At 47.1% G+C, this 22,971-nt stretch overlaps 1 protein-coding gene and 1 pseudogene across 12 annotated transcripts in view; one reads left to right on the forward strand and one right to left on the reverse strand.

The window, feature by feature from the left end:
- Window positions 1–20,695, forward strand: part of P4HA2 (prolyl 4-hydroxylase subunit alpha 2) — a 33,295-nt gene extending 12,600 nt beyond the window's left edge. For 10 of the 12 annotated variants that reach the window (XM_046666454.1, XM_046666451.1, XM_046666455.1 and 7 more), the window contains 11 exons: window positions 1,012–1,149; window positions 4,671–4,910; window positions 6,162–6,355; window positions 7,115–7,291; window positions 10,795–10,865; window positions 11,105–11,204; window positions 15,209–15,262; window positions 15,832–15,897; window positions 17,874–17,942; window positions 18,342–18,438; window positions 20,224–20,695. In XM_046666454.1, the coding sequence (XP_046522410.1) occupies window positions 1,012–1,149; window positions 4,671–4,910; window positions 6,162–6,355; window positions 7,115–7,291; window positions 10,795–10,865; window positions 11,105–11,204; window positions 15,209–15,262; window positions 15,832–15,897; window positions 17,874–17,942; window positions 18,342–18,438; window positions 20,224–20,294 (1,277 nt within the window). In that variant the 3' untranslated portion in view covers window positions 20,295–20,695. Of the gene's footprint in view, window positions 1–1,011; window positions 1,150–4,670; window positions 4,911–6,161; window positions 6,356–7,114; window positions 7,292–10,794; window positions 10,866–11,104; window positions 11,205–15,208; window positions 15,263–15,722; window positions 15,783–15,831; window positions 15,898–17,873; window positions 17,943–18,341; window positions 18,439–20,223 lie in introns of all 12 variants that reach the window. The other 2 variants (XM_046666462.1, XM_046666463.1) reach the window with 2 other exon arrangements.
- On the reverse strand, window positions 13,171–14,445 carry LOC124242010 (CLIP-associating protein 2-like; annotated as a pseudogene).
- Window positions 20,696–22,971: the final 2,276 nt, after the last annotated feature.

Genomic DNA, 22,971 nt, shown 5'->3' on the forward strand with positions numbered 1-22,971 from the left:
GTACTGTTCCTCTGGGGAAGAGACAAGAGAAGAAATAGCCTTGGGATTCCCCTCCCATTTCTCAGCTCACAGGCAGAATTGAAGCCTGTGAATCAGCATGGGAGGGCCTGGTCCCCACTTGGAGTCCTGAGATTGTGGGAGGTGCTTATCTTGCTTCACAGCTAGGGCTTGGAGTCCCAGAACAGCCTCCTTGGGTGCTTCTGTGATGAGGGACTCTCTAGGCTCCAGGCTGTGGTCTTGAGCACCACAATCGGGGAGCTCATGCCCAGAACTTGTAGCAGGTCTAAAGGGTGGGAGTACCTTAGAGAGCAGAGCAAGGCCCAGTGTGATCTCTCAGGGAGCCATGCTGGGCTTGTGCAGTCCCACCTCAATGCTTGGCCTGGCTACGTGGTCCCCCAGTCCCTAATCCGGAGGTGGGGACAGCACCAAATGCTTCCAGTACTGTTGTCATCACCTTTCTTTATAATAATGGCCAGTGATCAGTAATGAGTGGCCAGCTGGGCTCCCTGAGTTGACCACCTCTGTCCCTTGGGCTCCTTAACCTGAGATGTGGGCTGGAAGTCAGTGTTTACCTGGCCAGCCCAATAATCCTGGATCAAGGTTTTCTAGATGATTAATTTTCCACTGAGTGATCAGTACATCCTTCTTCAGTCCTCTCCTGTCTCCTTCCCAATTACCCTCTTTGTCCCTTCTGTCTCTACGAGGTCTGACAGAGTGCTTTGGAGCCAAAACTCCCAGACTCCCACATGTTAACCAGTGTGTAGAGCTCTTTCTGTTCAGTTCTAAATGAGCAACACAGGCAGTCAATACAGTGAGGTGTAAGAAAGGAGAGGTCTCCATGGACTGGAGCCATCAGGGAGGTTTCCTGGAGGAAGGGGAAACAGCCTTTGAGGGAAGGGGCAGGGAGGTTTCACTAGCCAGAGACCCTCCAGCTGGTGCCTCTCTCTGGTCTCAGGTGGAATTCTGCCCTTGGATCAAGGGTAACCTCTTGTTCTCACTCTCATTTGGAAGGTTTTATTGCCAACTTCTCAGTGCAGCGCCAGTTCTTTCCCACTGATGAGGATGAAATGGGAGCTGCCAAGGCCCTGATGAGGCTTCAGGACACATACAAGCTGGACCCAGATACAATTTCCAAAGGGGAACTTCCAGGTAACTCCCCACCCCAGGTTTTGCCTGTCCAGTGTGTGTGTCTGCTACAGTGTCTGCATAGGGTTGGAGCCCCAGCCGACTTGTGGTCTGCACCCTCGGGTGCACCATTACCTCTGGTGGTGATCTCTCGGTTTTCCAGTTGGTGTCAGTCCCCCATTCCCATGACACCTGCCTTCCCTCAGCCTCTGCCCCTCAGCCTTCCTCCATGCCATCTCCTCTCACATCTCAGTGAAAGCCAAGGCTGCTGTTCAGCACCCCTCAGCCTCTGCCCCCAGAAGCACCACTCAGATCTGTGTCCAGACCCACTTCCATCCCCCACCCTCTGATTTCTTCTTGCCCAAGGCTGATCTCTGGACTCAATGCCCCATGTCCTGTGTGCCCTCAGTTACAGGCTCTGCCCCGTCCATTCTGTGTCCACCTCTCTGGGCTATTCCTCCTGAACTCACACATATGCTCTGTTCTCACTCATCTTGCAAACCCCTCCCTCAGGATCCGAGGCCCTTTTGATCTCTTCTCCCTCCTCATTTGGCTGCTGGATAGAGTCATCTACACTGTTTCTCCACTTTCTTGGTTCCCATGTCCTCCTAAACACACAAAGACTGCTTCTTTCCCTATCATCCACCAGTCCTGCCCCTGCAAGGTCACCAGTAGCCACTTGGCTGGTAAAGCTAGTGGACAGGTTTCAGGCATAATGTTCTTTAACTTTTTAACAGCATTTGGCACATTGGTTGCCTCATTCTTCCTGATATTCTCCCCTCCTTTTAATTCTAGGACACTGATCTCAGCTGATTCTCTTCAATACCCCTCTCTCTCATTGTTTTACACACGCCTTTCTAGTGACTACCACAGTATGTTTATAAGAAGATACCTTAGGTTTGGGGGCTATTAGAAGCCAAGAAACCCAGGGATTCAGTTAGACTCCATTAGACCTTGAATACGACCTCACCCATGGGGACCCTGGAGGAGGCACAAGCAGAGGGAATCATGGTATGTAGGAGAAAGAGACACTCTGTTGTTGGCTGGTCAGGGCCTGGAGCTCTGGTACTGAGGAGTCTGGTGAGTCAGAAGGAAGACTTCTCCTTATTCTGCCTCAGTCAGGTCTTGGACCAAGCCAGACCATGAGTCCAGAGAGAGAAGGTACCTGCCAGATCTGTTCACCCTGTAGCTGTGAGAATGGTTAGTGGGAAGAGGGGGCCACACCCAGGCATTGACCTCTTACCTTCAGTTAACAGACTCATGCATGTTCTGGAGGGGCCATGAAGGGTGGAAGGGAGTTATTCCCCAGGATTCCAACCCCACCTCATGTTCTCTCTTAGCGCTTTCTCCAGGTGAGCTCAGCGATTTCCATTACTTGAGGTATAGCCTGTACGTGGATGACATCCAGATTTGTGTTTCCTGTCAAGGCTTGTCTCCTAAGCTTCCAAATAGTGTAGGTAAATGCCTGTGGGACATCTCTACTTGGATGTTCCATGGGCTCCTCAAAATTCACGTGTCCCAAACTGAAATCCTCATCCCCTTTTGAACTGTCTACCTTCCTCTCTCACCTCTTGTCTCAGCAAAAAGCACCTCCATCTACTGGCTCCCCAAGCCAGAGTCCTAAGGCTGTGGATTCTACCTCCCTAATGTCTTCCGTACTTGGAGGCCCTGATGCTAGCCTCATGGTCACTTCTTTCTCAACTGGATTATTGAAATATCATTCTGACTTATAGTCTACCTTCAGTTCACTTCTTAAAATCTTCCTCCATCTGGTCTTAAGCACATATCTGTTTACATGAGTTCCTGATCATAATGCTTAACTTTTAGGGCTAAACCCAAATTCCTCCTGGATGTGATCTTTGAGGTCCTGTGTGGCTCCATCTCCCTGGCCTCCTCGCCTATTGTACTAAGCTTCCCCACCGCTTAGCTATTTTGTTCAACTGACGCCCTCTACAAGAACACCTTTACCCACATCAGTTGGGTTTCCTGTGTGATTGCCCTTCATCATTCAGCTCAGCTGGTGCTCTCCAGGGGGTAAACTTTTGAGTTGGCTTCTGGGGAGGATACTGGGTGTCTGGGAGCCATTCTTGACATCATTGGCATCTTTGAGACGTATTGATAATAGCTACTGATTATTAGCATCCTGAGGATCATAGATAACATTTTCCTACCTCATCTCATTGAATTCTTGGCGCAGTTGATGGTATTATCTCTATTTAGGGGTGAGGTGACTAAGGCTCAGCGAGGCTAAGTAATTTGTCCATAGTGAGGCCTGCACAGACCCAGCTTTATCCAGCTCACTCAGCTGTGTTATACTGCCTCCATTAGTGCAAGTTCCTGGGCCTAAGGAGCCAGCGGAGATCTGGGGACGCCTCTGGAGAGAGGACAGGGGCTCAAGGAACTCCCTAATCTCTGGCCTGCCTACTGACTCCATCTGGTGTTTACTCTCCCCAACTTCCTATCCCACATTGTCTGTTCCTGAGCTATCAGGGCACAGCAGACCCTGGTCTCTGAGGCAGCCAACCCATTACAGCAGGGGTTTTGTTCTGGACAGAGCCCCATCCTGGACATCAGGCAGACCACTCTGAGGCAGCTCTTCTATGTCAGCAATGCCTAGGTTGCTATTATTGGGGTTGTAGGGAGACTCCCTTGCTTTCTAGGGAGGGTCACAGCCTTTCCTGGCTCTCCGTGGGACCTGCTTTCTCATTGTTCTCTGAGAAACATACTTATGGTGACTCCTACCTTGCCACCACCCTAAGTCCTGCATCTCCCCATCATCTTACACCACATCTCCTTCTTCTTTTTGACCTGAAACTATCTTCATGGTTACTTTGCAGCACTGAGCCCACTGCTGATGACTTATGGTCACAGGACCTGCTGAACTGATGCTCACCAAGGTCCCCGCCACCTAACGGCCAAAGTTGGCACTGCTCTCTTGGCTCTTGGTCTCCCTTGGCATCTGTCACACCAGTTCTGCTCCCTCTGTTTCTTCTACCTGTTAGGTCCTTCTCACTGTTATTCACTCACTGTCTTTTCTCTGTAGGTGGTCTCTGGGGCTCTGGCCTCAGCCACCTTCTCTAGTCTTTCCTTGTAGTCTTCCTGCAAGAGATTATCCTCATCCATGCCTTTAGCTGCCACCTAAGTTCTGATTTTTTATATTTAGCTAATTTTTCTACCCTCCAGACTCTCATGGCCCCCTGCCCAGCAGACATCTCCTGTGTGGCTCACAGAACCTTCATACTCTCCTGAGTACTACTTCTTGGTGGGCTTCCTGGGCTCCTCTGTAAAAAATGCCCCTTCCCACTTGGGAAAAGGGAAGTCTGAAGCTAGGAGATTGGCTGTGAACCCCAGCCCAAGGCAGGGCCAGCCTGGCTGTGCTCACTCTACCAATGGCCCTTTGAGGTGTGTGGTCTGAAGTGCTGGTGGAGCTTTTCTGGAATGATGACCTCCTTCTAGTGGCCTAGGCTTCCTTGATGTGGGCATCTCTCTCCCTAACTCTCCCTAGAGGCTCTTTGGAGCCTGACTGTTTGCCTCTTCTGCTGCAGGAACCAAGTACCAGGCAGTGCTGAGTGTGGATGACTGCTTTGGGATGGGCCGCTCGGCCTACAATGATGGGGACTATTACCACACAGTGCTATGGATGGAGCAGGTGCTAAAGCAGCTTGATGCTGGGGAGGAGGCCACCACAGCCAAGACCCAGGTGCTGGACTACCTGAGCTACGCCGTCTTCCAGTTGGGCGACCTGCACCGCGCCCTGGAGCTTACCCGCCGCCTACTCTCCCTTGGTGAGGAGGTTCTCGGGGAAGGTCAGATGTGGATGGCGAACTAGCAGGAGAACTGGTCGCTCTGATGGCCACTCTCTTGGGACTGAGCCAGTCTTATCTGTCACCTGGCCTTACTGCTTTCAGGCCCAATCCAGCTGCCAACTAGTTCCTTACCGACCTCATTTCTGGCCTTCGCCCTTGCCCAGTCACTGGTAGATACACTCAGGCCTGTGGCAGCTGTGGCCCTACACACTTCCTTTTTTAATAGGAATCCAGTGCTGCAGTGTATCTGCTACTGTGCACAGTGAGCTTTCACTGTGTCAGGAGCAGCTTGAGAGGCAAGCTGTACTTCGAGTTTGCTGCAGTGACAGTGACCTGACCCATTAGTTAGAGGCCCGAGGTCTAACTGGTAGGACTTACCATGGCATTGGTGTTTTAAGTGTCTTGTGTTGGACTGAAGGAGATCAAAAGCACTGTGTCTTTAAAACCCATCTGTTCCACCTCTTACTGATATATGGGAATATCATGGTCTGTTTTTTCACAGACCAGCAAAGACTGTCTTATGCTGCTGCTTTTTATGGGGCTTGAGTCTGATGCCAGCTGATCTATGAGTGTCCTGCAAGACTGACGTGGCAAGAGAGCTTTGTAGATTCTGTCGTGTTAGTAAGAGCCTTGGACAGGGAGTCGGGACACCTGGATTCCTATTCTGTATAACCTTAACCTAAATCTCTTAACATCCTTGGGCCTTGGTTTCCTTATCTGAGGAGTGGCACAGTAATCCTGCCAAACTTGTTCCTGCATGTTGTGAGGCCGACAAGATGAGGCTGTGGCAGTGTCACATGGCTGCTCTTTTTGCCAGTTTTTAGCCTGCCTTCTAGCTGTGGCTGGCATGTAATCTGGTCACCAATAGTGGATGTAGTCTGGAGGATAGATGTAACTGGCACACAGCCAAGTTGGGAGGAGAAGGCAGGACTCTGGGCTGCTTCTCTGGACCTGCGTCCTTGAGACCTCCAGGGAGGACTGAAAGGAGAGCCACCTCAGTGGCTGGCTAAGCATCCCCTTCTTGCTCCTCTCTCATCTCTGACCAGAGTAGGGAGAACCTCTGTTGACTTTTCTCCTTTGACCAGCGAACCCTGGTTAGGTGCTGTGAAAGGCAGAACGATGCGTGCAAGTGAACTGCTACAAGAGAAAACCACTTACAGAATAATTTCTCTAAATGATCTAACAGATGTTTGTGGTTTCCTTTTCCTTCTTGTTCTTTGCTTTTTCTAGACCCGAGCCATGAACGAGCTGGAGGGAATCTGCGGTACTTTGAACGATTGTTGGAGGAAGAAAGAGAAAAACCATCATCAAATCAGACAGAAGCTGAGCTAGCAACCCAGGAAGGCATCTATGAGAGGCCTGTGGACTACCTGCCCGAAAGGGATGTCTACGAGAGCCTCTGTCGTGGGGAGGGTGTCAAACTGGTGAGCCATGTGGGTGGGTCAGGGGCCCAGGCTGTGGACCTAGACTTTGGCTCTGGACAACAGATTTGGGTAGGATGTTCCTCTGTCTGCAGGTCATTTTTTCAGCATCTTCCCCAGTTCTTTGTAGCATCTGCTGAGGCTGACGTGTGGGTGTTTTCTGAGGTGAAGCAGGAGATGGTCTCTCCTGATGCCCCGGATAGAGTTTCGTCCTCTATGTTATTACTGAGCTCCCCACCTGACCCCAATGTGCCCAGCCTCTGCTTGACTCACTGTTGTGAAGGAAACCTGGGTTGGATGTGCCTCAGGCCCCAAGGGAAGTCTCGTCTCTGTAGCAAAGACATGGTAGTTGCTAGAGCCTGGGATCCCAGTGCTTCCTCAAGGAGGCTGAGGTGTGGGGCAGTCTCTCGGCTTTTTCCATGCCTATGTCTGCTTGGCTCCCATTGGCTCCTCCACCTGGAAAGGCTTTTCCCTTGCCCTAGTGCTTCTGACCTTTTCACATTTCTGTGGAAGGGGTCAGGGATTACTCTCTGCCACAGGACTTGTGGACATGAGGTATTCTTGGGAGAGAAGAAATATTTTGTGATTTGTGGGGTATCATTTCATGCCAGTCAAGCTGAGGGGCTTTTATTTTCTTCTGTGGTGGGGCAGGAGGGAGCAGCTGCTGGACATAGGGTGTGAGACCAGTGTCTGCTGCCAGCCAGCCTAGAACTGAGAGTTAGGACTCTCTCAGCTCAGGGCCTGTTCTTCTGTGCTTCTCAGACACCCCGGAGGCAGAAGAGGCTTTTCTGTAGGTATCATCATGGCAACAGAACACCACAGCTGCTCATTGCCCCCTTCAAAGAGGAGGACGAGTGGGACAGCCCGCACATCGTCAGGTACTACGATGTCATGTCTGATGAGGAAATTGAAAGGATCAAGGAGATCGCGAAACCCAAAGTAGGTGTTTGCAGTTTCTTCTCGGGTCACTCATCCCTGGTACCATGGGGCAGTTTTTGCTTATCCAGCTGACCTTTGCTGATGTCTAGCACGTGTCTACCTTCAGGGTACGGAGGTACTACAGACTCAGTTTGATCTTGAGGGTTGTGGTCCGGTGGGGAAGAAAATTGAGGGAACTAATGTGGACTGCCAAGTTCTGTTATAAGGGCATGCCAGGAGCAGGACAGGTCCACAGTGAGAAGTGTTAGCTCACCTGGTTGGCAAGCTGGTATGTGGATGATTTTTTAGGAAGTATGCCACAGAGTGCTGACAAGCTGGATCCTGTGGAACTCCTGATTAGGATTGCAAAGAAAGTGACTTGGGGGAGAACAAACATCCTTACAACATTGAGTCTTCTCGTTCACGAGCACTCCAGATCTCTCCATTTATTCATACCTTTTAAAATTTTCTTCATATAAGCCCTGCACATTTCTTGTTTATTCCTAGGTGGTTTTTTTGTTATTGTAACTTCACTTTGTTTTTCATTATATTTTTGCTGGTTACATTATATTAGTTTACTATTACATACTAAACTGTTGATTGTGAAAATATATTTCACAGTAATAGCTAATGTTTACTGAGTTCTTAAGTGTGACAGGCCCTCTTCTAAGTGACTGACATATATTAACTATTATGTCTATTAAGCAGGCTCTGTCATTACCTTCATTTTAGCCATGAGGAAACTGAAACTTGTGCAGATCACAGCTAGTTGTTGAACGCACTTATTCCTCTTTTGGTTTTTAGCTGATTCTCTTGGGTTGTCCAGATAGTATCATCACCTGCAGATAAGGAAAATTTTGTTTTCTCCTTCCTAATAGTTATAGTTCATTTGTTTTTACTGCCTTGTTGAACTGCCCAGAACTTCTAGAACATTGTTACAGTAGGCATCTTTGTCTTGTTCCTGCATTTCCTAGAAATTCCTCTGGTATTTCACTGCTAAGTATGCAGTTGGTTGCTGGTTTTGTATATATATCATCATGTTATAAAATTATTCTTCTATTTCTAGTTCATAAAAGATTTGCTCCCATTTGACATCTTTCAAAGAGAACTACTTGCTGTCATGTCCCCATCCTCCTCCTATCACTGGTGATTAGGAGGGAGGATTTAGCTGGATCCTCTATTGCTAGGCTTCTAATAGCTTTGTAGTGACCAGGAGGCCCAGTGCTTGTGGAGAGACCTGAAATAGTTTTCTATCCTAGCCCCTGGGCCTCATCTTGGAACGACCTTGGCTTGAGGTACTAGAACATCTAGGGCTCACAGTCAGTTGATATCATTGATGTGGCTGAGGGAGGGTCTGGCTAGTGTGTGTGGAGAATGGGGTCCAGGAGCTCCCCTTTCAACTCCCTGGATCATCTCCAAAGTCCTCCAGGGAAGAAAACTGCTTTCCTGATGGCCACGCGAGAGAGGCACTGTTGTGCCAGAACCTCCTGAGAGATTACTCACTTGTCCCTCAGACCAAGGACTGAAACATTTCTCTGCATGTATGTGTGTTCGTGTTGTGTGTGTGTGGATGCACATGTGCATGGCAGGGGCAGTGGGTGAGGGGAGTGTTGGGAAAACTTGTCTTTGAACAGAAGCCATGTGAAGAGCCAAACATATTGGCTATTAGAAGCTGACCTCTCCTTTCCAGAGCTTGTGAGGGACAGATGCTATTCTGTCTTTGAAGTAGGGCCCATGAGCTTAACTTGGCCTGTGGGGAATGCCTGGCATCTGCCTCTGGGTTCTTGGCCTGCTTTCAAAATAGCCCTGTCTGTCCCCTGGAGCAGAGCACAGCTGCCCAGAACCTCCTTGGCGTCAGGCCATCACTGAGGCTCAGATGTTCGGATGGGGTCTAGCTGTGGCTGAAAGTGTCATCAGGGAGGAACTGTAGGTAGAGCTCAGGGAAGCCCTCTGTCCTGGGTGCACTGCCATCTTACCAGAACATGCTGCAGCAGCACAGTGTCCAGGTTGGTCAGTCTCCCCTTCTGACCAGCCTTCTAGTCCATCCCCTCCTCTCCATCCCTTCTGCTACCCCCTGCCCAGGCCACCATCACCTCTTGCCCTAACCTCTGCCTTGACCTCCCCACTGGCCGCCTTGTTTTCACTCTTGCCCCTCCTTAGTCAACTTTTCATGAAGTGTCCACAGCAATCCTTCTTACATTCAGATTGTGAATGTCCCTTCCCTGCATAGAGTCTTCCCTGTTTCTCCTTGGCCACAAGGTTGCATCCAGGCCCAGCCCCCACTTGCCTTGTCAGCCTATTCTCATCTCTTATCTCTAAATTCTAATCCACAGTCATAGTGCCATACCCATTTTCATCCCTGGGCCTCTTATATTGCCATCTCTTCCCTGTTCCTGTAATATATCCCCACTTGGCTAACACCTACTTACCCTTCAAGTCTCAGTTGGTGGTTCCCTCCTGAGGAAACCATTCTTGACCCTATAGACAGAGCTCCCACAGACATTAAGCTTACCCAACTCCCAGCTTGTACTGTGCTGTGCTGCAATTACCCAGCTAATTTTCTGTGTTCCCCACTTGACTAAGTTGTGTGAAGGCAGGGGCCATATCTCAGTCACCTAGCATAGTGCCAGGCACTTAGTAGGCACTCATTAGGTATTTATTGAAATTACGGGCAGGTACTTAACTGGAGTGGGGGTATCTGGGTCTATGATCCCACCAATGTGAGGTCATTAGGGCAGTCCACAGCTGAAGTATTGGGGGCTGGCTATGGGCAGCAGGTCCTTCCTGGAAGTATCACTACACCTTTCTGTGGAGACTGTGGGGAGATGAGGTAGGTGAGGAGTATGTGTGTATGTATGAATGTGTATGTGGAGGTGGGTCACTTCCAGGTGACAGTTCACTAATTTCAACTTGTCAAGTCCTTTCCTCATTCTATTATCTGCTCTTGCGAGGCACCTAAGGGAATTAAAACTCTGCCTCCTGTGTTTGCTCCTTGCAGCAGTGGGAGCCCCGTGTGAGCTGGTGCAGCAGGAGAGTGTTTGGCTAGGTTTCTTGGCAGAGGAGGATGCTGAGGTTCAGAAGGATGGTGAACTTGACCAAGTTGAGAGGAGTATGCGAGGCTGAGGCTCAGAGATGGTGGCACAGTCTGAATGTTTTGGGAGCAGCCAAGCACAGATTCTGCTCAGGCAGGGGTGGTACATAGGCCTGGTGAGAAAGGGGGCTATTCAGGCAGATGGCTGGATGGACAAAGCAGACTTCATAGGTATTCTGTAGACAGCACAGATCTGGGTGGGAGCAGGGATGGGCAGTGACCGAACAGGGCAGTGGCCATAATCTGACAGTGAGCAGGAATGTGGAGGCCTCAGACTATTGCCCTTGCTTGCAGGATCATGGGGCCTTGGCTAGGGCTACTTTCTGCAAAGCTTCTTTCCCCACTGGCCTGGCTTGCAGATCTGGTCCCAGTCTCTCCAGGAAAACACTCAAGGCAAAGAAGGATAAGTTTTCCCTCTCTTATTGCCTTCCAGCTTGCACGAGCCACTGTTCGTGATCCCAAGACAGGTGTCCTCACTGTTGCCAGCTACAGGGTTTCCAAAAGGTTAGCAAAAATGGTGGTGGTAGTGGTGGGATGGCTGCTCAAGCCCCAACTCTAGGGCCTCCCAGTCCCTACCCAAGGGAGGATGGCTTGGTTAATCCTGCCTGCTGGCACCTCACCCACCTGGAGAACTCTCCCTGTGCTGCCTATTAGTGCTGGCCCTGACTCTGGGGAGAGAGTGCAGGACCTCATCTAAGCCTGCTGTCCCCACCTTCCTTTCTTTCCCTCTTCTTTTGGCCCAGCTCCTGGCTGGAGGAGGATGATGACCCTGTTGTGGCTCGAGTTAATCTTCGGATGCAGCACATCACAGGTCTAACAGTAAAGACTGCAGAATTGTTGCAGGTATGGCTGGTCAGCCCTGGGAGCCTGGGGTTGGGAGTGAGTGTTTCTGGCTAGATGGTTTCCCAAGCTGTCCAGGGCCAGGCCTCGGGAGGCTTGCCCAATAAACTGTATGACTGCACAATACTATGAATATGGAGTGACCTCACATTGGGAAACCAGAATTAAGCATGCCTGCCGGCATTTAACAGTTAGCATTCAACAAATATCGATTGAATATCTTCTCTGTGCCCAAGTATTATGCTAGCAGCGCTAGGGATCAGTGGTGGCATGGCAGGCCCATTCATGTCTTCTTGATTACAGAACCTGAAATCCTGAGTTGTTCTAGGGATACCTCCAAGAGACCTGTAAATATCTTCAGTGGTCATGGGTCTGAGACGTAGTCAAATGCACTTGGAGATAAAGTGTTCTGTGATACATTGGTAGAAGTGAGAGGCTGCGACCTCTGGTCTGGGAGACAGAAGCCTGGGTTTCAGCTGGTGAAGGTGGAGTGTTCTTTTTGAATTACTTCCTGTGGAACCCTGGCTTCCTGGTTTTCTTTGAAAGGTGATTGTGAAGACACATGGCGGCACCATGCTGGAAAGTTTCGGGTAAAGCTCCTAATAATGTGTCATCTGGTTTTTTGAGTTCAAATCAACACTGGCTGTGCTCTTTTCTGAACATTAGAACTTCTGGATTCTCTTGTAAAGTGATGACCTGAGACACTGCCAAAGAAGTTTCACTGGCATTTTTCTAGAGTCCCTTGGATCTGTCTGGCCGTAGTTTCTATGTATTTAAGGATTGCACCCTTCACCATTAAGCTTGGCATTTGCGTCTGATCAACCATAGATCTCATGAGAACAGTGAACTGAAGATCATTTGGAAAAGAGTCTCTGAACTTTTGCCTGGACATACCCAAGCAAATCACTATTTTTTGTTTTCCCCATAACTGTGTCAGTAATCAGAAAATCAATTTTGAAGGTCATCTTTATGGATTTGTGTGAAATCTCCCAGAGTTTTTAAAAATATGCTGATTACCTTACAAATAGTCTTACGAAATTTCATATAATCTTTTCAGTTCAGCTCAACTTAGTGTTGTCTAATTTTTAAGCAAGTTCTGCAAACAAGCACATTGAGAGAAGACTTCTGCCATATTTCTCACTTCCTTCTTATTGTGAGAACACCACCATTTCAAGAGCAGTAGAGGCTCTCCATGCACTAGGTGCATCCCTGTTGGCATTGTTGTGATTCATATCTTCCTGGAGCAGGTTTTTTGTTGTTATTAAGATATCTGCCACAGCTTCCTGTGCATCAGAACCAGTGTTAGGACTCTCATGGCCCTGATTAAGGATGACAGTCTGCTTGATTGGCTCATACAGTCTGTTTGATTGGCTGATTCCATACCCTGGACCAAGGGGCTGAGAAGAGTGGACAGGACCTATGCCCCTGTTGCTCTCCCAGCTGGCTTCCTGGCTTCACCCTCTGTACCCTATCTCACATGCAACCCCAGGAGACAGCAGCTTCCTGTTTAGACTGGCTTCTCTGCCACAACCCTTGTCTGGCTTCATCTTGTCTGGCCTCTCATCATATTGTTGCTCATTGATGGCAGGGATCTGAATGCCAGAACTCTCAGTGGAGGGGCTCTTATAGTAAGGGCTCTTCTGGAACACCCAGACCACAGCTGCCAGGGGGCTGAGACACCATTTTTGTTCGCTTTCTTCCTCTAGGAACTGTCTTGGCATTTCCTTTGCCAACCAGCAGTGTTGAAAGCTTTGATCCTACATGCTCTGGGAGACAGAAGCCTGGGTTTCGGCACCTGTCTCTAAGTGTTCATTCCACATGGACTGCTTACAGTCTGATAAATGCCCAGGCACCAGCAATAGCCTTCACCCCAGGGTCCTTATGGGAATGTTACAGGCTTCTGGAAAAGAACTGCTTTTTCGCTACCTGTTGACACTCTTTTGGCTGTAGTATATATGTTTGCTATAGATCATTTGGAAGAAAAAGGGCAGTTGAGTCTTTCTTGCGAATTGGATGAGGGCTTGTCTTTTAGAGGAAGAGATGCTACACTGCCAGAATTTTCTAAGATTGAAGACACTGCTGACTTGATGTCTCAGCCTCACCAGAAAAGTAATTTCTAACGGTTTTTTTTTTTTTGCCTTCACTATGACCTCAAGCATCATAAATACCCATGTCTTTCAAATGACTGACCCTTCTACTTTTGTAACAACAAATCTGAAGATTCAAATGAATACCTCCTCACAGGAATCAGTTTTGATGTACAGTTGCTTGTTATTAAAGGTACAAATCTGGGGCCTGGAGTTTGTCCAGATGGTGAATCTGATTGCTGCACATCCAGAAGTTCCCATGACACTTGCACTATTTTGGGACAGTATTAAATAGCGTAGGTACAGTAGGATCAGTACCATGATCAAATGTGATTCCCAAAACTGTTGAAAGATGAGCCAGCTATAGCAATGCGGCATCTTTCACTACCTGAGATCTGAAAGTTTAAGCACTCCATCTAGCAATGGGAGTGTTGGAAAATGCAGTCATACTGTGCAGCTCCAGCAACAAGCAGTGATTGAATTTTCCTGAGTGCATTGGCTCTAATCACAGTCACGTTTAAAATTTTCTTCAAGTTCTTGACTAGAGTGGATCCAAAGAAAAAGTATTTTGTAATATCACTTCTTCAAGTGCTCTAGCACTTCCTTCCTTAGATGGACCTCCAGCCTTAGGGCCACCTGCTAGACCAGGCCTCCTTGCACTGTTGACAGGATTTCCAGGTGTTTTTGATGTGGGAATCTTGAAGGCTGAAGCAGTGAATTACAGCATATTTTCATCCACTGATTCTTCATATCAAAATTTTTATTTTTGTGGACACTGAAAATCATGCTGCCCAAATTCTGCACTTCATCACATTTGATAAATATTGTGTTTTTCTTCAACAGAAGGATCTCCTCTCTTGGCAAGTGGAGAAAATCCACTTTCTCTCCCTCATGTCTATAGGTCTTCATTATTACCAATTTTGCAGCCCCTTTCAGCTGACTGTTGGAATCACCAAAAACGATGTACAAAAAACACCAACTTTCTGAGCACCAATAGCTGAACCTCAAAGGTTTTTAGATTTTCAGTAAGACACAGTAGCCAAGTGTTTCCAGATGGACATTGGTGGTACCACTTGATCCATCAGCTTCCATATCAGATTTTGCACTTCATCTTGAACCTTGTCTCTCATTCTATCTACTGAAGCTAAAATAGTCATTGTGTTTTAGGACTTACATTGTGCTGATAAACTGTTCACAAAGGCATTTACAGTTTCTAGTCCAATTAATGATGCCTGGTAGTTGCTGAAGCTGAGGCTCCTGCTGGGGGTGCTGAGGGAGAACAGCGGTTCTTGGCTTCCCTGCAGCCAGCCACTTGTGTCCTTCTGCTTCCCTTGGACGCAGAAGTACTCCATTCAGCTGACCACTGAGAGATGGGGTGGGATATGTTTGCCCCACTCAGCCTGACCAGGGACAGCTCCTGGGGCAGGGTGGCGAAGGTGACAGGAGCTGTGCCAGGCACTGAGTAACTCCCAGACTAGCATTAAAAAACAAAACAAAACAAAAAAACCCCAATCTTGAGTTTGTTGTTGGCTTTCCTCTGGACTGCCATTTCATTATCTCCCAAACAAACAGGGCCCAGGCCAGGGCCTGCCTCAAGAAGGGCTCCCTCTGCTGCCTTCTGTGTGTCTCTGAAGGACTCGAGCTTCTTCACAGTGGCGATCATCTGCACGTTGCCCATCTTGTTCTGTTTGGGAAACCATGTTTGTGCTACAACCTTACCCTTGGACACAGCTGTCGACATGTTTGCAGCATGTGCTCTGCCTGTGGTGGCAGGGCATTGTTACCCTCCACCTTGGAGAAGCTGTTCTTGGGTGTTCAGGTTGTTCTGGTTGTCCTGGGGAGATGGTATCTCTGAGAAGATGGGCTGCTTCAAGACTGTTCATGCTGCTGACAAGGTCCAACATTGTTATTTCCCACCAGGTTGCTAATTATGGAATGGGAGGACAATATGAGCCACACTTTGACTTCTCTAGGGTAAGGCCTGAATCATGGATGTTTTCAAAGGGCCCTCCTCCAGGTGGTTTGAGAAGGCTAGAGCTTGTAGAAGCACTTCAGCCTGCACATCAGGCCCCCTGCCTCATCAGGGCCAACTCTTTGTTACTGGAGAAGCCCAAATTTGGAACCATGGGGCCTGTGGAGCCCAGTGCAACCTGGCTGTTTCCCCTTTGATGTGGGGAGTGTTCCTCCTGCCCCAACCCTGTTATTCTTTGCCCCAACTCTAAAGCAAAGGACCTCACTAGGTCTTTGTGAAAGCTGTTCCTGCCCTCCTTCCCTTGTGCCCCAGCCAGGGTTTCCTTTGCAGTCTTTGCCCCATGGTCCAGGCTGACGTGTGGAACATGCACTTGTTATCTTCTTCTAAACCTTTTGGTCCCAGTCCTGTGGGTGGTGGGTAAAGGCAGTTGCAAACTTGGGTGAAAGTTGTTGTTTGTTGCAGCGACCTTTTGACAGCGGCCTCAAAACGGAGGGGAATAGGGTAGCAACGTTTCTTAACTATGTAAGTATCGGGTCCAGGCCCACCTGTTCACTCTCACTTAATTTTATAGAAACATGAGCAAGATGCTTTCAAGCGTTTAGGGACGGGGAATCGTGTGGCCACATTCTTAAACTACGTGAGTATGATTTGTGCATCATATGGGCCTTAAGGGGAGCCTGGGTCCAGAGTGCTGTTTTATATGCACTCCTGTCAGGGTGATAGTACCACCTGTTTCTCAGTGGCTGGGCCCTTCTGGCCCTCTGCACCCTTCTTGGCTGAAGTAGAGAGTTGGCTTTTGCTCACATTTGTGTGCTCCTTACCACTCCCATGACTTTCACATCCCTGGCTCCTTTTTGATGGGCCCACTGTTACTGTGGACTTTTGGGATGATTCCCTGGAGGGTTCCCTCCTTGGCAGCAGAGTGAGGAGGTAGCCTTGAGATGCTCTTAGATGAAAGCTGCCTTTGTTTCCCCAGAGCTCGGTGGCCTGCCTCTCACTTGCTGCCTGTGTTCCAGCCACAGGCTGTTGAGTTTACCGCTCACACAAGGAATAGTTTCCTGTCCCCTCTGCTGAGAGAGCCAGCTCTAAAGAGGCATAGAAGCTGTCAAGTAACAGAGATAGAAGCCGTTGTCTGTTTTTCCCTTTGGTGTCTCATTTACTTATTTTTTGGTGAGGAACATTAGCCCTGAGCTAACATCTGTGCCAGTCTTCCTCTATTTTATATGTGGGTCACCACCACAGCATGGCTGATGAGTGGTGTAGGTCTGCACCTGGGATCTGAACCCACGAACCCAGGCCACCAGAGTGGAGCATGCCAAACTTAACCACTTGGCCGCGGGGCCGGCCCCTCATTTAAGTTTTTATTGTGTGGTCATTATGTGTTAGGGACTGCCATGAACATGCTGGTGAGCAGGACATGTGTGATCTCTCTTGTGGGGCTTATGATCTAATATGAGAGACTTTAAACACAGGAGAAGTAATTATTTAGTTACCGTGGTGGCAAGTGCTTTGAAGCTCAGGGTTGGGGTTCAGAAAAGGCCTCCCTTGGGAAGTAGCTTGTTAGCTGAGACTTGAAGGTTGAGTGGAAATTATTGGTGGAACATGGTTTCTGGCAAAGGAGAGAATGTGCAGAGACCTGGAACAGGGAAGGAGTTTGGGATATTGGAAAAATAGAAAAAGGCTAGTGTGGCTCAGAGTCAGTGCATGAGTCGAGAGTGGCTAGAGGTGAGACTGACAGGGCCATTGGGTTCTAGAAAAGAGCCTGAATTTGATCCCCAGGGCTGTGGGAAGCCATTAGGGGTTTTTATCTTATTCATTTATCCTATGTCTGTTGAGTGCCTTCAGTCTGTCTGGTATGTGTCCTGTGGAAATATTTTTTAGCTCCAATTTTATTACATTATAGGCAAAAAACTTGAAGTAAAAGAGCCAGATGAGAGGGGAAGTGGTGCTTTGGGCATGGATTGAGGCATGCCCACTCTGTGGGCATGAGTGCAGCCTCACTACCATGGAACTTATGTTCCATTTAGTTTGAGGTCTCACTGTGGGAGAAAGCAGGGTTTCTGGAGAGACACTACCCTACCTGCCCACCCAACTAGCCCTAGGGAAGGTGGCTGTTCTGGAAAAGTGAGCGTCTGACTAGAACAAAAAGTGACTAGAATCAGAGAAACAGAGCCCACAGTTGGGGCCACAGATGCTATTGGAAGCAGCAGGGAGCTCCCAGTCAGGGCAGCTCACGGTGCACAGTGGCTTAGGCAGGGCCCAGGCTGAATGGGAATACACGGGTAGGGGTTGATCAGGCATTTACTGACTACAGACTCAAGATTGTTCCTTTGTGAGGGCAGCCAGGATGTGGGTCTTCTGCAGGCCTACAGCTCTTGAGCACCCGTCATGGAGACTGTCCTGATGAGCCACACAAATTAAGCAGAGTTTAGGGAGGGGCAGGGCCTGAGAAGAGCCTTTCTTAGCTCAAGGGCTGGCCGTACAGCAGAGCCTCCAAGCAGTGCTGTTCATGCTCAGAGGAGAGTGGTCTGCATATCTTGTCATGTCCTTTTGGGCTCAGTTGCTCTGAGGGCCTTGAGTAAAAGGGCCAAACTCTATGCCTTGTATTCCCAGATGAGTGATGTAGAAGCTGGTGGTGCCACTGTCTTTCCTGATCTGGGGGCTGCAATTTGGCCAAAGAAGGTAAGTTCTGGTTCTTGTGGGTCAGAGGTTGAAGCAAGGCTCAGACCTTGTCCATGTTCCCCAGTCCCATTCCCTGACCTGCTTGACTGTCACTGTGAGGGGCCTTAGTCCCTTCCTACCTGAACTGACTTTGTGGCCTCAGCTTCCATATGGGGAGATGGGATGGGGAGGGAAGTCCCTTCAGAGGCAGGTGAGTTTCCAAATATCCGCCCCACCATGAAGGGTAGGTGCTTTCTGGGGAACTTCTCTATCACTAGAGTCCCAGAGCCCTGTCCATAGAAAAGTCCTGTACATGGAAAGTGAGGGTATCTCTGCTCAGGGAGGGCTCTGTGGTGCTTAGGGTCAGATTCTCAAGCCCAGTCTAAGGATGTCGTCTTATAGGTCATCTCTTTTTCCCAGGGCACAGCTGTATTCTGGTACAACCTACTGCGGAGTGGGGAAGGTGACTACCGAACGAGACATGCTGCCTGCCCCGTGCTTGTGGGCTGCAAGTGGGGTGAGTGGCTTAAGGTGTGGCTTAACGTGTTGGCTTTTGTGGCCAGCCTTAGACTCTGAGCTGGGAGACAACTGCTGCCAAATTTTCACAAAGCTAAGGCTGTCTTCTTTTTTGAGGTATTTTTGTTTTTTCTTTTTTTCCTTTTAACTAGTAGTCCCATCCAGCCATGTAGCTGTCCACTCAGCTGGTATGTGCCAAGACAGCTGGTTGGCAACACTCTCAGAGATGCCCAGAGAGAGACAGCCCCAAGGAAGAATAGCTGCACAAGCATTGTAGGTCCAGGATGGCTCCCCAGAGGACGGGACTCTGGCAAGGGTTCTGAGGGAGCAGTGGGGGAACTGGAATCAGAGAGGGGAAAGAGTGTCCCAGGCAAGCAAGGCCCATATGAAACAAGGCACAGGCTAAAACCAGCATCACAGTGTGAGGACTGGCTGCCTTTGTCACTTGGATGAGGGAAGGCCTGTGGCACAGGGGCCAAGAGATGAGGCTCGAGGTTAGGACCAAACCACGAAGGCTGAAGCTTGAGCTTTGTTCTGGAAGCAGCTGTGGCAAGCCATGGAGAGGCTTGAATCAGAATGTGACTGGAAGTGATTGCAAAAAGATGAGTTTATAGCCTCCCTGGAGAGTTTTGGGGATAGGTTTCTGATAGGTTCACAGAATGTTAAGCAAATGAAAAAGAAAGTGAGACAATTGCTGACCTAGGGGAAAAGAAAAAGTTGTACACGAAATGTCAGTATACTCTACTAGGTGGCTTAGGTGTGAGCAACATGTATGTGACATAATACTGTAAGCACTGAATATTAATTTAACTAAAACTTGTGATTTAACTCTATTGGAAAGATAGGGAAAAATATGTTTTAGAAGTAGTATAAAAGAATTCCAAAATCAAAAGTCAAGAAACAGCACTATAAGCATGTTATTTAGAAATAGGTCGTTGAATATCAGAAGAAAAACTAAAGGAGTTGAAGGTCCTCTGGAAGTGGGGATTTGCAGTGGGAAGGGGTAGGTAGGAGATTGCTGTTTATCGTTATAAGCTTTGTAGACAATTTGACTTTTTCAATTAAGTACATGTATTACTTTAAGTTAGATTATATTTTAAAAGCTCTACTACAGTAGTTCATTAGAATAAATTTGTTTTATCATTATGAGTCTATTTTTAAGCAAGAAAATCATGGTTCATGTGCATTTGAGACACAGCTTTAGGTGAGAGACAGTGCTAGCATCAGCTCTGCCACTCTGCTACCCACAGCACACAAATTGGATCTGCAGGCCATAGCTCCTGAGGTTAACGTCCAGGCTCTCCGCAGTTTGACAGGCTTTCTCATCCCCTCCCTCTCAGTTCCTACCCATCACATCAAGCTGCTTGGTGTACTTGACACACTCCAGGGTGGTTCATGCCTTGATGTCTTTTTCAACCTGTTCCTACTTCCTGGACTCCCTCGGTATAAGAACCATCATGGTCTGTCCATCTTCCTCTCTGGATAACTGCTATTCAGCTTCATGTCCCAGCCCTAGGGTCTCCTATTCCCCCATGTGGTTAGATGCCCTTTAGCTCTGTTTCCATGGCACCCTATACACATGTATCTTGTGTCACTGGCATATTTTTGTACAATTATCTGTTTATATGTATGTCTTCCGCACCAGCTCATGAGCAACTTGAGGCCTGCAACTGTCTTATCTGTGTCTGATTCCCAGGGCCCAGTGCAACTTCATCATGAAGAAGTCATTAATTTTGGCTGCTGAATTAACGAACAGGATTGTAACATACTTTCTGTCTGTTTGCAGTCTCCAATAAGTGGTTCCATGAACGAGGACAGGAGTTCTTGAGGCCATGTGGATCAACAGAAGTTGACTGACATCCTTTTCTGCCCTTCCTCTTCCTGGCCCCACATCCCTTGTTGTCTTCAAGTTCAACGTGACAGACACCTTTGTATCTTCCAGCCCCTCAGGCGGGTCTTTGGAAGAGTGAATGTTTGTCAGGCAGAGAGAGCAGACTTGGGAGGGTCCTGGGTGACCTGGGTCCCAGCCTCTCTGGTCAGCCTGAGCCATCTCTGGCCGCAAGGGTAGGGTCCGAGCGGCTGCAGCAGTGTCAGGCTGTCTAGCACCTAGCCAGGTGCCTTTGTACCTCAGATGCTTTAGATGTGAGATATTTCAATGAACCAAAGTTCTGATACCTTGTTTACATGTTTGTTTTTATGGCATTTTTATTAATGTGGCTTTAACCAAAAAATAAAATGTCCCTGCCAGAAGCCTTAAAGAGCCTTATTTGGAGTATTTTTTAAGATGGGGGAGCTTTTTACCAAGTTCACCGTTTCCTCTGCATCTCCTCTGTGCAGGCAAAATATGGGTAATGAATATCTTAGTGGCAAAACCCTGACCTTGGGTTCTAGATCTGGTTTCAACACTTAATGTCTCTCCAAGCTTCAGTGTCCTTTTTGGCAAGTGAGGGAAATAGTCTTTCCTTGCCTCCCAGAGAGCATAGAAATCATCTATTTTCATGATTGTAATGCTGTTATAATTTGAAATTTCTTATTTTGGAATTTGAGATATATACAGAGAATTGTTCGTGATACATAGATGTATAATTTAAAGAATATGAAGGTGAGCATGAGCACCCATGTCACCACTGTCCAGGTTAGAGAAGAGGTCATTTTCGAATCCACAGCTCAGGAGTCCCTTGTGAGCCCCTCCTGGGTCATATCTCCTGCCCTGCCCCCAGGACCTTGGTGGTAACCGTTGTCTAGTGATTTGAAGTAGTCATTCCTTTGCTTTTCTTTATAGTTTTACTGTCTGTGTCAACATCCCTAAGTAAGTAGTTACTTTGTTTTCCCTGATTTTGAACTTTTGTAAATGGAATCAAAGTATATTCTTGGGCGTGTTTAGCTTCTTTCATTCAACAGTTGTTTTTAAGATTCATCCATCTTGTTGTTTAGCTGTAATTTGTATAGTTCATTCAGTTTTGTTACTGTATATTGTAGGACAATACCATAATATAGCCAATATTACTGTTGATAGACATTTGAGTTGGTTTCAGTCTTTGTGTATTATGAATAATGCTGCCATTTTCATTTTTATATATGATTTGTGGTACACATAAACACACATTTCTGTAGAATATATATCTAGAAGTGACAATGCTGAGTCTTAGAAGGTGAGTCTTCAACATTACCATGTACATAATTTACTCCAGAGTGCTTATGCACCCTCCCACCAGGATTAAATGAGAGTTCTTGTCATCCCAACCTTCTCCAGTATCTGGTACTGTCATACTTTCGCATTTTAGCTAGCTCGTTACATGTACAGTATTATCTATTTTAACATGATTATTAATGATATTGAACACCTTTTTGTATGGTTATTAGTCTTTAGGTTTCTTCTTTAAGTGTCTATTCAAGTCTTTTTCTTACTGATTCATATGAATTTTTAATATATTATGGACACAAGGTTTTTGTTGGTTATGTTTTACCATATCTTTTTTCTAGTTTTTCACTTAGTTCTGTCTTTTGATGAACAGTTCTTAATTTTTATCTCAAATTTATCAAGCTTTTTCCTTTTTGATCTATGCTTTTTATGTCTTAAGAAATTCTTCTATACTCCAAGATCATGAAAGTGTTTCCTATATTCTTCTCTAAAAGCATCCTAGTCTTGTCTTTTACATTTATGTCTTTAATACACTCGGGTTTTATTTTTGTATATGGTATGAGGTGCAAAGGTCTACTTAAAAAAATAGTTTCTGCATATTTTATTAGGATAGGATAGGCTTATGCTAACGTAATAAAATAATCCCTAAATCTCCGTGGCTTACTATATAAAACTGTCTCTTATGAAAAAAGTCACCAGGTCTAGGGCAACTGCTGCCTATCTCCTGCCATCTATCGCCCTCTAGTGCCTTCCATTGGCAGAACCTAACAGGAAACCAGCTGGTAAGGGAATCTCGAAAATATAGCAGTTTACAGAGTTACAACTCCAGTATAATAGCAGAGTATAGAAGGATGAGCTTAGAGCTGAGAAATAACAGAAAAATTACTGGCATGCTAAATGTTTTTTCCCTTCCTATTCGACATTCTTTTGGGCTTCTTGAATCTGTACAGTATCTTTAATCAGTTTTGGAAAGTTATTAAATCACTTTCAGTATTTTCTGTGTACCTTCTGGAACTCTGATTAAATGTAAGTGAAAAGATATCATACTATTCTCATCTCTAAACCTGTTTTTCATATTTTTTATATACTATATTTTTGGGTAATTTTTCCAGCTGTCTTCTAGTTTACTAATTCTCTTTTCTATTAAATGCATCTAGGAGTTTTTAAACATTTTAAGATGTAATTCCATTATTTTCTGGCTTATACCATTTCTGTTGAAAATTCAGCTATCTTGTCTTTTTGTTGCTCCTTTAAAAGTATTCCCCCCACCCCCTCCCTGCTGTCTGCTTTTTAGGATTTTTCTTTGTTTTGGTTTTCTCTAGTTTCACTATGATGTACCTAGTATGGGTTTATTTTCCAGCTTGGAGTTTACAGAGCTTCTTGAATTTATGG

Source organism: Equus quagga, chromosome 7 (genome assembly GCF_021613505.1).
Source record: "Equus quagga isolate Etosha38 chromosome 7, UCLA_HA_Equagga_1.0, whole genome shotgun sequence".
In the NCBI taxonomy this organism is placed as follows: domain Eukaryota; kingdom Metazoa; phylum Chordata; class Mammalia; order Perissodactyla; family Equidae; genus Equus; species Equus quagga.